The sequence below is a fragment of the Rattus rattus genome, chromosome 8, assembly GCF_011064425.1.
Source record: "Rattus rattus isolate New Zealand chromosome 8, Rrattus_CSIRO_v1, whole genome shotgun sequence".
In the NCBI taxonomy this organism is placed as follows: Eukaryota; Metazoa; Chordata; class Mammalia; order Rodentia; family Muridae; genus Rattus; species Rattus rattus.
In genome coordinates, this window is record NC_046161.1 from 86598685 (window position 1) to 86612368 (window position 13684).

The 13684-nt window shown below is 44.8% G+C and overlaps 1 protein-coding gene across 1 annotated transcript in view; it reads left to right on the forward strand.

The window, feature by feature from the left end:
• Slc9a9 (solute carrier family 9 member A9) overlaps window positions 1-13684 on the forward strand; it is a 535118-nt gene that overhangs the window by 422408 nt on the left and 99026 nt on the right. The window contains exon 13 of the mRNA XM_032909913.1: window positions 7493-7544. Within this exon, the coding sequence (XP_032765804.1) occupies window positions 7493-7544 (52 nt within the window). The remainder of the gene's footprint in view (window positions 1-7492; window positions 7545-13684) is intronic.

Consider the following 13684-nt stretch of genomic DNA (forward strand, 5'->3'; position numbering starts at 1 on the left):
TTCTTCCTTAAACCGTTGAAGCTGTTTAGTAAGTGACCCACATTTTCAGGAGTCTTGCGAACACAACACACAACCCCAGTGATCTCTAATATGCTTTCTTAAACACAGCATTCAAGCAAGGGTCCTTTTAATCCAACCTCCAGACACTCTGAAGCATCTTTTTTTTTTCTTCCGGAGCTGGGGACCGAACCCAGGGCCTTGTGCTTGCTAGGCAAGCGCTCTACCACTGAGCTAAATCCCCAGCCCCACTCTGAAGCATCTTAAAACAGCCCTGCGTGTACTCACGCTCTTCAGCACATTCCAACCTTCTTAATGCTGCTGTGACTTTGCTCACCCTGTGCCTCAGAGAGTCCCTCCTCAACCTCCTCTTTTTTTTTTTTTTTTTTTGCCCTAAACCTCAGTTTCACTTTTCAGTTTCCAGGTCTTCTGAGAAGCAGACTTAGTTCTTGCCCAGCCTCCCACTGTCAGGCTCTTTACTGGCACATTCTCCTCATCCATGTGTGATACTCCTCACACCACCCTGTACTGTAGAGCTTCTCTTCTCCAATAGATGTTGGGCCAGCAATGGCAGGAATCCTATTATTGACCTTTGTATCTTAGCCTCTATCATTCACTTGACTTAAAGTACATCAATTTCTCCCTAATAAGAAGAGCATAGCTAATATTCCGTGACTGCTTCTTGGGTGGCAGCCAGTGTTTTGTGCACTTTATGTATTTGCTTATTTCTTCCTTGTTGAACTACTTAGTGTTCATTGTTAACTGGACACAACCAAGAGCCGAATGGAAAGAAGGAGAAGGAGTTGAGGAAATGCCGAGGCCAAATTGACCTGTGGCCATGTGTTTTAGGAAATTGTCTTGATTATGTGGGAAGAGTTGGCCCATAATGAGCAATGCAAACCCTGGGAAGGAGGTCCTATGCTGTCTAAGAAAGCAGACTGAGCAAGCCATGGAGACCAAGCCAGTCTTCTCCAGGTGTCTGTTCCAGGTTCCTGCTCTGAGTTCTTACTCAGGGCTTTCCTCAATGAGAGAGAAACCTGGAAATGTAACTTTCCTCCCCAAGTTCCTTTTGGCCACAGTGTTTACCAAACCAGCAAAAAAGCAACCTAAAACTTTTGTAATGGTCCATAAAATGGACTGTTATTGCCTTCTACACAGTTAAGACAATTAAGGTTTAAAGAGGTTTAACCCACAAGTGTTTGAGGGATCAGGGAGTATGTAGGTGAAGGCACTTATGTGCCTGTACTCTACAACGCGGGTCTGGTGGCCTGAGTTTGATTCTATGGACCCATGTTAAGTTGAAAAGAGAGAGTAACTCCACAAAGTTGTCCTGTGACCTCAACATGCATGTTGTGGCACACTCAGCCCCACCCCAATGCACAAACACATGTACACCACATAATAAATAAAACTTTCAAAGTTGCAAATGCAATAAATGAGAGATGTCAGATTTGAAACCCCATGGTCCAAACTCTTCACTACAGAGTCATACTGAAATTAAAAAGGAAAGCATATGTATATGTGTGCACATATATGTGTACATACATACATATATATTCAGATAAATAGATATATAATTGCTTCTGCCACTTTATTTACTTTCTTTTCTCCCAAAATCAAGTTAAAATATTTTAATTATTAAATTGGACAAATTTTGATCATCCATAGACTCCAATGACATTTAATCAAAGGATGTAGGGGAGCAGTGAGGTACAGTACCCAAGTGTAGTCCCCCATTTAGTACCCTCAAGCCCACGTAAGAGTCCCCAAGCATTAGCAGGTGCCTCTCACACAGCTCCATTGTCAAGTTATATTTATGTGTTCAATATCCAGTCACCCTTCTCTTACTGAAACTGCTCTTTTTAACACTGTACCATCAAATGCAGGTCTGAGAGGAAATGGTTTCTCCTCTTTCACTTCTCAGCCCATCAGCAGTGGCCTCAAAAGAATCAAAAGAGTTCCTAAGACCATTGGAATTCACATAATGAAACCAAGTCCTAGTAATATTTCACCGCCCTAAAGGTTCTAAACGATAAGAATTGGAAAGGAATTTTGTGGCTTTAATGGGAAAAGTGAACCTTTTGTGATTTACTTCGCTTGCTTTCCTGCTAAGAAAAAAAAAATTCCAACTTTGAAGGATCCATTTGGCCACGGTTGGGTATGAGAGCATCCAGAGATTTTAATATGTCTAATAAAATCCACCAAAGAATGGAGGCTCACTGGGGAGGGAGGAGCATTATGGTCCACAAGAGATGCATTTGCTCTGAAAGTGAAGCTGGATGCTCGGCTGTAAATGAGGAGCCCAGAGTGAGATGTTTGAGGGCACAGCTGGGAATATGTGCGAGGCTCCCTTTCATTTCCATTTGAATACCATCGAGGAAGCACTCCACTCACTTAGAATTAAAAACTACATCAAGAATGCAAAATGTCATATAAAATTTTAACCATACTTTTTAGTGGCTTTTTAATCCTTTACCGGTTCTTCCTCTCTATTTTTAGATAGCGTACTGGCCTTCTGTGATGTGTGCACACCTACTCTTGGTCTCCTTTCCGAAGCTACCTGTGCTTCAGCTCTGCCCGCCTCCTGTGCATTCTCCTTACGTGAAGTCTTTTCTTTTCTTCTGCCTGTTTCCATTTCACCTTCCGTTTTCTTCGTGATCAGCTCTTCCCCACCCTTCCTTTTGCTCCTTAGCTATCTTCCTTTTCTCCTACTCAATCAATAAATCATACATATTTTTAAAAACCCCAACTGAGAAAAGCAGACAGAAGTGACACCCTTTAATCCAGCTGTGCACTGGTCTATGGCTCAATGTGACCGTTGATAGAGATTCTGGGGTGCCTCAGTGCAGGACCCAAGGGTGTGTCTAGAGACACAGATAAGCAACAGGCATGGCGAATCTGAACCCTGGTGCTTCTGACAGGAAATGCTGATAATAACAGAAATTAACATCAATATCATCTGGTAACATAGGGTTTCTCTGTGGAGCCTTGGCTGACCTGGAAATTACTCCGTAAACCAGGCTGGCTTTGGACTTGTAGAGACCTGCCTGCCTCTTTCTTCAGAGTGCTGCGATTAAAGGTTTGCACCATCATCACCCAGCTGCAGTTGATAACATTTAGAATCTTCTATGCACTGGATTCTAAGCTGAACACTTTTTATGATCACTCCATGAAGTCCTATTGCATTATTAGTTCCTTGGTACTAACAAGGAAGCTGAATAGAGACACTGTGCATGGTCCAGACCAGTTTCAGTGCCCAGGCAGTATACATCAAAAGCTGAGAGTGGCTCTGGAATCATTAGGCTCAGGTAAGGGCTGGCAAACAGTACAGAGTTAACAGTGGGTAAGCCAAGGTCAGCACAAACAAAACAAGCTGAGCTCGGGTGTACACAGCAACTATACCAGGGGGCATACTTTACAAAGAGGGTGAAACATTTAAGGAGGAATCTAAGATTTATGAAGGCCTTGTGGCAGGGAAGCCATAGAGAAGGAAGGAAAGAGAAGAGCAATGTTTGAAAGCTTGAGAAAGAAGGCAGGACATCACAGAGGCCCAGAGGCAGCCAGTGTGGCCCAAACAACAAACCTGGAAATTGGAGGGAAGAAAGCGGGGCATGGGGAAGACCTGAGTGAAGCAGGACATAGTTACAGCTCAGAACTAGTCTCAGCTACTGGCTTAGGAATGAAGCCCAGATAACAGATAGACATCATGCATTAGGTCAGACTGGCAGAAGGGAAAACTTGACACCTTGAGAGAAGTGTCAAAGAATCTTGAGCACGGCTTGGGCAGGTTGGACTTCACTCCTAAGCCCCTTGATTTCCCTTGGGGATCTACTGAGATACATGTGGCTTCACACACTGGGGTAACATGGTGTCTTGCTCTTACAGTCTCTCCCAAACCCATAGGGTGTAAGTGATCTTTAATGCAGAAAAGTGAGTGGATGTCAGGTTGTCCCGAAAACATGTTTCTTTTACGCTCTGGCTTGCCTCCTGAAACAGAACAGGGAGCGATGCAGTCAGGATGTTTGCATAGCCCTGGGGATGCTGTAGGAGTGTGGCATGCATGTCAATATCTACTATTATGCACAACAATCAAGAAAAAGACAGAAAGCTACCCTGAGAGACATCCAGGGGTTAAGCTGAGGCTGTGTGGGGTGAGGGAAGAACAGAGTGTTTCTGTGAACCCTTCTACAATGTTTGCAATTTGCTATTATATAATAAACCTAAAAATAAAAACGTGTCCAGCTTAATTATCAGGCTATTAGTCCCACTAAATAAAAAGTGGTGTTGTGGCGGGGGACAGGACACGGGAGAAAATAGCTAATCTATTATTGTTGCAGCCAGGAAATCAAGAGAGTCTAATTGGCAGATTTAAAAAAATATAATAGTAGTTAGGGGACATTTAATATGGTCATAAAGAGTTCACACACCTCTCAGAAATCATTATGAAGTGGCAAGCATTAGGTTTTATGGGACCAAGAGCGATACTGAGCCCTCTAGTTAAGAAGAGAACACCCTAGCACCCTGTGTTTAAGGAGGCAAGAAGCCAAGCAATACATTTTGGCAAGATTTTCTTTTTAATCGAGAATTGCCGGAGTCTCAAATGGATGGTATTTCTTATGCTGTCCCCTCATGGCACTTAACTACCCTATTTTTTCCCCCAAATTTTATTTTCATTAAACCTTCCAAACTAAATACTTGTGGGTCCTGTTTGCTCACCCCGGCTGCCCCTGAAGGCAAGTATCAAGTGCTGCCCAGTGTCTTTGCTTCTTTTTTTTTTTTTTTTTTTTTTTTTTTTCGGAGCTGGGGACCCGAACCCAGGCCTGCGCTTCCTAGGCAAGCGCTCTACCACTGAGCTAAGTCCCCAACCCCGTCTTTGTCTTCTTTAAGCCAAAGCCACTTCAGATACCTACTCGGCTGTAGGCCAAGTCCATCAGCAACCTGGCCGGAAACAGATCTCCTCCTGCCGGAAATGGTCTGAGGTGCGGTGGGGCGGTGTCTTGTTCCCACCCAGACCTCTGAGGCGCTTTGCACAGGAAGCCAAAGCTCTTAATCAGCTGCCATCCTTCCTCAGTTCCATCTGGTTGGCAAATAATTGGGATTAGAAGTGTCTGCTTTGATTGCTGTTTGGGGAGAAATGCTTAAATTTTGGTGAAAAACCTCAGTACTGCCACTTTAATAGCTCGGTTTCTTAGGAAATTTCATTTCTGTTCTTTCCTGTGTTTCAAGCAGAGCACTAGAAAAAGACCCCTAAGTGGCCCGGGCAATTGATGCTTGGAGAATCTCAGTTCAATCTGCCGCCCACCAGGGTGCCCAGGAGTCCTGGCACAGGTTGGACCTTTATTGTTGAAAAGGAGTCTCAAAGGAATTTCCTACATGAGGAGCAATCTAGAATGAGGGTGTCTTTGTCCCAGGAAAACAGGACAGCATGGACCGCCACACATGCCACCCATGTGGTCACACACACCTATGGCCACTGGCTGCACTGGACTTGAGGGGGCACTTACCTTAATCCCCTTCTACTCTTGTCACCCTCCTCCACTCCATTCCCTTCTGGTCTCCCTTTCGTCTTCTTTCCTCCCTCTTACCTTTTCCACACTTCTTAGCACCCTGCCCCCAACCTCCACACCCCCACCCACCCACACACATACTGCACATGTGCCCTTTTCTCCTTCTTAAGTAACTGAAAGACTTTTCCCTACTTGACTGTGGAGAATCAAATGCTAGTCCACTCGAAGCCCTCCCCACCAGCCTGAATGCCACAGATTGGGATAATAATCTTGGGTGCAAGCAGAGGGGCTACCCGTGCCCAGGGCATCTTGATTTGCAGGACTTTCAAACAAGCCCCCATCTTCACGGTGACTGTTGTCCTGTCACCCCCTCATTGCTCTGAGGGCTTCGAGCTCAGTCTTCACCACCACCGCCACCACCCCCAGCCAGATGCCTGGAGGGTGACTGAAGAGATATTTGAGAGCAGTAGAGGCTGATCTGTTAAAGGCTGCTGTGCAGCGCTCTGCTGGAGCCTGACTTAAGCACTGCCACCCACTCACCAGCTTCCTCCCAGGCTCCCAGCCCACCCCCAACCCAAGGAACTCACTCTAGGGAAGAGGAAAAGCAATCATTAGGGCCCCTCACTTGAACACCAGTTTGTTGTTCCCAGGGTCTGTGTTTCTGTAAGATTTGGGAGAGTAGTATGTTTTAAACACAGATTACACTGCTGTTTCCCCCTCTACTACAGCTCCCACTTGCCCTCAGTTTCCTCTGAGAGGATGGCTGTGGACAACTGGGGATCCAACCCAGGAGCAGCTGAGGAGAGCATGTATTTCACATGCAGTGAGTGGGATCCATTTATAAAAGCCACAGTGACCTGTGTGTGTGTAAGTCACTGCTGGTCGTCCTGGAGTAGGAAAAGCTTATAGAAACTTAACGTAAAGGCTGCAATAAATGTAGACAGATCCCCTGGCACCTGGCAGCAAAGGCCTGTGGGTATTGGGAGGGGTGGGCACAAGCAGTGAGATACACAAGCCCGAAGCAATTCTGGAAAAACGAAAACCCAGTTCTCTTTGAGGCCTGTCAAAATGGAAATGCCGAAATGTATTCAGTAAGGAGGCACGGGGAGAGATCAGTGCACTGTACATTGTTTATGGAAATTGCATGAAGTGAAATTTATCAGGAGTACTGCATTCGGCAGATTAGCATGACAGTGCTGCATGGAGCTAGCCGGTCTGGGTAAGAGAGCATGCTTTATTTCCTCAGTCTTGCTGGGGAAGATTCCCTGCTTTCCATCGTCACGAATGTAAAATCATTGTCAGATACAGGAAACCTCAAAGTGCAAAAGCAAATTTTACAGCCAGAAGGTGATTTTAGAGGTGTGCCGGAACCTCGTGATGATGATGATGGTAATGACGATGATATTGTTATTGCTATGTTGTGATATTGGTTGCCTTTACAAAACCTCCATGATTGCTCCTTTTCTAAAGAATCTCTTTAGAGCATTCCATATTTATGGTCTGTATTATTTCCTTAAGAAACCAGCCCCCCAAACTGTATAAGGTTCAGGCCCTGCAACCTTGACTCTCCCTGCGGACACCCATGTGAATCTGGACAAGGCTCGATTTTCCTCTGCATTAGAGAACCCTGCCCCAGGCTAGGGATCCATGATTCTGAGACAGTTCGCTCTGTGAATCCTGTGGGGTACCCCTGGTTTTGAGGCTACAGGGAGGCCTTTCTCATGATGGCTCCTATCCCCAGTTCTCAGGGCCCTACTCCCGTAGTGAAAACCAGTGGCTTTGAACTGTTGTCGATGCTGTGCGAGGCCTCCTCGCTGTGATCACTCTCCTGGGGCTTCTAAGGAAGTCAGGTGGTTTTCTTGCCAAACCTTTGCTCACATTCACCTTGGGTTTAGAGGTCACCTGCTGGTTTGATTGGTCGATGCTCAAGGTCTCGTCTCCTCTGCAGCAGGGCACTTATGGTTATCTGCTCTTTTTGTTTTTAACAGAGTCGGCGTGGACCTGGATGAAAGTTTGAAGGAAGAGCCCTCCTCGCAGCAGGCAAGTTAGATAAAGTCACGGATAAAACATACACTGGTCCGTGGGTCATCCATGCATCTAGTAGAGCACATAGCCAGGGGCGCTATTTCTAAAACAGGGTTGCCTCTGATGGTAGTGCCTAGGAATTCACGGTGTTGGTTATGGTTAACATATAAATTCTCAGAACCAACTCACTACCACCTCTTGGGATATCAAGAATCCTGAAAGCATAGTACAGGATCTAGACTAGAACCCTAAAAATGAGACTCTCCGTGGAACTCAATCAAAGCTTGTTCAGCACACAACAGATAGCCCTGTTTCTCCTAAATGGCTTCTTCTTCATCAGTTCTGGGCATTCAGAAATCGTGAAACAGGCAAGAGACAGAGAAACAATTTAGGTGATCCATTCCTGGCCTAACTGAACAGCCATTATCTACAAAGACCCAAAAAGCCTTGGAGAAAATTGCTCAGAACAACATACTAATCTTGAGTAGAGGAAAATTGTTCTCCAAACCGAGTTTTGAATCTGCCATCAAGGTAGGATCTGTCATTAGTGATGTGGCCTTAGTCATTCCTAACTTGGTCACTCGCCTTAAGACAAAAGGACAAATGTATGGGAATCTTCTTCATTTGCTGTCATCGAAGGTCTGCCGACATGATCTGAGGAATGTGGTAAATGTATGGTATTGTGTGATAAACTGTGTTTTGATCATGTTTGGGTTTAAGGACACCCCTGGCTTTGATAGTAAGGGTTTCCCTCTCTTACCTACAATGTACCACAGCCAGCTGGCATTCCAAGGCAAGAGGCCACTTCCCTGGGTCAGACATAGAAAGAAGGAAGAGCCCTGTTCTCAGAGAAGGCTGAGGAATGAAGTTTGTAATGAACACGACTCTTGTGTTCTGTGAACGTGGTTACCACGTGTGTTCCAGGGCCATAGGTGCTCTTTTCACAGACTGATTACCCAGGGATCAGCATCAGGGTGGGGTAGAGCACAGCATGGCTGCCTGGAGTATTAGGATTGGGGCCAGCTTGATGACCTTGGAGGCAGAATCAAAGCCATCACCTGGGCTGAAATGAGTAATGAGGAAGGTCTGGCTGTGGCTAAGTTTTCAGAAACGTTTTCATCTACCATAGGTCAAATTATCTATTCTCCGACCTTTGAGCAAAACCTTCATCTAAATTCTATGGTCTTCATGTATGTCTTTCCTTAGAAGACAGAATAAGGAAAGTCATCAAAGAAAATCCTTTGCCTTCCCCTAATGCCCTTAAGTTTTATAATCACATATAATTATTGGTACAATTTCCTTCTAGTCTGAGTCATTTTTAAAGTTTATGCATATTTTAGCTTTCTCCTACAACACTTTAAAATAAAGTTCACCACTGCTCATTCAGCAATGTCACTTACCTGGAGATATTACCATAATGAAAGGTATTTTTTAGTTGTTTTAGAAATAAGATTGTGCCACAAAGAAAGTGAGTATCATGCAACATTTGGGTCTGGAAAAAGCTTTCACATCTTGGAGTTTCAGCTTCCCTATCTGTCCAAAGTGAATGATACTGATGTTTACCTCGGCAGGCTGTCACGAAAAACACAAACTTAGGGCTAGGGAGATGGCTCAGTGCTGGCTATGTAAGTGAGAGGCCCAGAGTTCAGATCTCCAACACCCATATAAAAGCTGGACTTGGAGGTGCACAGTTGAAATCACAAAGTTGGGTAGGGATGGGAATGGGCTGATTCTGGGGTTCCTTGGCGGGACAGCCTAGCTGAAACAGAGAGCTCTAGTTTCCCTGAGAGTGGCAGACTCAGAAAAACATTAGGCCAGAAAACAGTAGAGGAAGACATCTAGGATCAACCTCTAGCCTCCACAAGCACTCACATATACAAGCTACCATGTGCATGTACACATACATTTCACACACACACACACACACACACACACACACACACACACACACACATCCTTAAAACAAAGAATAATCAGAACAGGAAATAAACACACAGGAGTCAAGGCGATCCGAATCAGCAGGCTGCAAGGCCTCCATCCTGGCTGGGCTCCAGCCACAAACGAATATTCTGGCACCCAAAGGCCCCTGACAGAAAAAGGAAATAGTCAGTCATATACTAAATCCTTATCGTTTGGGGGCACAAAGCATACCCTTGCCCTGGTGGCGTGAAGAGTGGTGTGGTACTCACTGTTTCCAACCTTTCTCCCCAGAGCTTCCTGTAGTGGGCAAAGAAGGGACTCTCTCCAATGTTAAGCCACTCCCACTTTAAATTGTGTGCTCCTGGGGGAGCTGCAGAGGCTCACAAATCACTTTCAGGGGATTCTTCTGGGCATTCTTTCTCACCGTGTCCTTTAGCCAGCAGAGCTAGCAAACGACAAAACCCATTTCAGAAAGAGGTTGGAGTAATTGTTCCCTTAGTGTCCAGTGCATAAAGCAGTGGGCTCCAACCACAAGTAATTGGCCACAGGATCCATGCAGCTGCCATTCAACCCAGGCGAAGTGTGGTGGGGTCTTTGTGAACCTTCTGTCAAGATGCTCTCTGCTGTCCTTTTGCCTGGCAATGCCTTACTTGTCATCTGGATCTATCGATGCCAAGCCCAAGTCTGATTTTTAGCAAGACCATGTCCCTACTTACTTTGTGTTTATTAAACCAGATTTAAATTAACAAGATTAATAGGTAGGATAATCTCTGCCCCAGCTAACCATAACAGCAGTTCCTAATGAAAAGATAAAAATGTGTAAACTATTTACAGCCTTTCCTGACTCTGCAGTCAATATTAAGCATTGATAATTAAAGGCGGCTGCTTATAACGGAATTTCCACCCTCTTAGCTTGTAGGGAATACCTCTCGGCTATGAGCTTGAAGCACAATTCCCTTTGCGATCATGACAGTGCATTCTTTATTGTGCCAGGCGCAGAAACTTTGCAAAGCATGCTCCAAACGCAACCATTCGGTTTTAAATGCGCATTGTTCGTGACTTTGCTGCTTTGAGAAGTGGGAGACTGTGTGTATGTCTCAGAAGCTTGAAGAACAAATAGCACTTCCCTTCCCCCTGACCCCCAGAAAGTTTTCCTTGTAGTTGCTTCTCTGTTCTTGGAAGCATGCCCTTGTAAGGTAGGTAATGTCTCAGGAGTACAGTTCCTGCCTGTGATGGAAATTTCCAGCCCTTAAGAGGACTCAGCAGGACTTCTCTTCCCTTTTCATCAGTCTGTCATAATCGGCCCATTGAATGCTGGCTGTGGTTTTTAATACTCTTCTAAGTATATTATATGCATTACCCCTGATAATTATATTCGGAGATAACCCTGAACAGGTACTATATCAACCCATCTACACACGAGGAAACTGTACACAGAGAAGTTAGATAACATGACCAGAGGCACAGAGAAGGCAAGAGTAGAATTTGAATCCAAGTAATTTGACCCCCAGAACAACCCATTTTACCAGAGATGCATGCATTCATGTAAGTAGTCATTGATCCCACCCCTGTCAAATACTAAGCTGCTATGCAGAGAGTTCAAATGTCACTAATTTGAAGTCTTTTCCCACACAGAACTTCTGCTCCAAGGAGGAACAGCTATCATAAAAAGATAGTATGTAAAGGTTGTGAGTTCAGAAAAGGATAACGAGAGAGCATGTGAGGGGGTGGAGAAGGGAGGAGAGGTCATTGGCTATATAGGACAGGCCTTATGCAAGCACCATTTGATGGAAGACTGAAGTGTGTGGAAGCGAGCCGAGTGGAAATGAAGGCAGTGGTCCAGTCAGAGGGCACAGCAAGGATGCGGGCTCCGAGTCAGTGGGTTGGTGTGAGCGCCAGCAGAGCCACGTGCAGTCCAGTGTGGCTGGAGGCGACCAAGGCAGAAGCAGCTAGAGGAGGTGGGAATAGTGAACAGAGCCAGCAGGCGAGCTTCGGTGGAGAGTTTCCTCGTACTCTGCATGTGATGGGCACACTCAACGATTGCTCAAGTTCGGAAGTCTTTCCCTTCTCCTAACCCCACTCTGTCAACTACTATTTTTGTCACGACTAGCATGACTTTATTTTCGACACAGTGCTAGCCTCTGTGAATAGCCTCTCTTGAATATTGGCTTGCACTTTTCTATGACTTCTGGTGGTCTCTTTCCTGAAGATCTGGTTTTGCTTGTCCATTCTGAGAGGGTATAACCTTGCTCACTTGGTCCTGATTGCTATGGCTCCAGACGGTCCAAAGGCACAAAGAGTCCAGAGAAGTGCAGAAGGAGGCCTGCCATAACTGAGCAACAGGGACTGAAAGATAAGATTTCTTACCCAGAAAGACTCATACTAAGCAGAGGCACAGAGAAATGTCTGTCAAATATGAAGGGCGTAAGTACAGTGGGCAAATGCTTGTCTGCCAAGTCTCCAAAAGCCGTCACCTTGAATACCTTTGAGACCTGCAATTACTGGTGCAGAATAGAGGCATTTGTTCCTCTGCCCAAATGACACTTCTTATCTCGGGTCCTCCAGAGCCACAGAGCTCAGAAGCAGGGAGAGAGACTAATTAGCTAAAAGTAGGGTCATTTGGCTCATTACCTAAGAATTACCTTTTCAAAGGTTTATATTTTCCAATAATCGTAACCAAATTGTAACAACAGAACATGAAGTCCACCCAGAGCCGTCACACTTAGCAGTGAGCATTCTCGTGTACTCATTCCATTTCCTGAGCCTTTACGGTTCGCATTGGTTTTCATGGGATGCAAACTCTACACAACACACAGTGTTTCAAGAATAGAATACTAGGCTCAGAAATTGATATGGCCCAGATGAAAGTTTTTAATACCACATTGTAACTAAAACTATCTTGATTTAAAAAAAATGAATATCCCTAAGTGAGTTTCTTGGGTTTTTCCCTTGACTGACACTGGCATTTTTGTTTGAAACATTTACCTATGTCATACACGCCCACAGGCAAACTCTGCACTAGCATTTTTGCATTCTAGGGCCAACATCCACATTGTTTTTTACCATTTTTCTTTAACTTCATGCACTAGAAAGCAGGAATAACACAGAGGAAGCAGAGGGGAGTAGCGGTTACAACTTAAGGGGCAATTCTACACATTCTACATGCAAGATTTAAATCATATTTAATTTTTACTTTGCCCAATCAGGATATCTATTACTAGAGCCCTCTGTAAAAGTGAGAAAGTGAAAGTTTAAAAAGTGAAGACTCCCAAGACAACCGACCCATGAGGTGTTGAGCCCGGAGTGAAAGCCAAAGCTATCCATCCTGCCAGTCGCCCGTGGGCACTTGTTTAGTCTGTATAAAGTCTCCCTAACCATTGACATTGAAGTGAGTCACTTTCCCAGAGAGTCTAACTTGCCAGTTCTGTCAAGAATATAAACAGATCCTCATTTCAAGGGCCAGAGCATAGTCCTCATCTTTGCTTGATTATCTCCCCATGGAATCCTCTTCTTCTCCCATACCCTCTAAGCTAAAAGCCTTGTTCCATTGTGTAGGAAGTGCTCTACACTCTACACAGTATGTCAACAGCCAGTTACGGTGGAGTAGGCTCTTCACCTCCCCTTACTATTCAATGCTTCTTAATTCCTCCTTACAAGAGATGCCCGTCTAAAACTCTTGTTCCTGTGGAGGTCTAAAGGGAGAACATTCCATACAGGGCAAAACAAAGGAAGGAGCATTCACAGTCTGTGTGATGAAGAGAAATGATGCTGCCATAGCTGAAATAGCCACAGGGAGTGTTAAAGTCTATGAATCTGCAAGAGTCAGAGGCAGGAGCCAGCTTTTGTGATTGTGTCACCCCATTAATGCTGGGTAACACCTTCAAAATCTAAGGAGTGTGCAACAGGAGTCCTACTGTTGTGTTCTACTTTGGGCATACCATTCTTCTGGTGAAGACAGAGAGCAAGAATGTAAGATAAGGCCTGGACTGTTTCTTGGGGTTAGCTTCAGTTCTAATATTCTGGCACTAATGCTGCATATCCCAAGGACATCCTAGGAAAGAGCTAAATAGGCAGCTCTGGCTTGGTGAAAAGTACCGGCAGGTATCATCGGAAATGCCACTGACATGGGAAGAGGTGAGAAGCTGGGATCTTTTACATAACTGATCTGCCATATAGATCATTTGGGCTATGGTAAAGAGTTTCCGTTTTGTAATAGATAATATTTTAATCTTTTG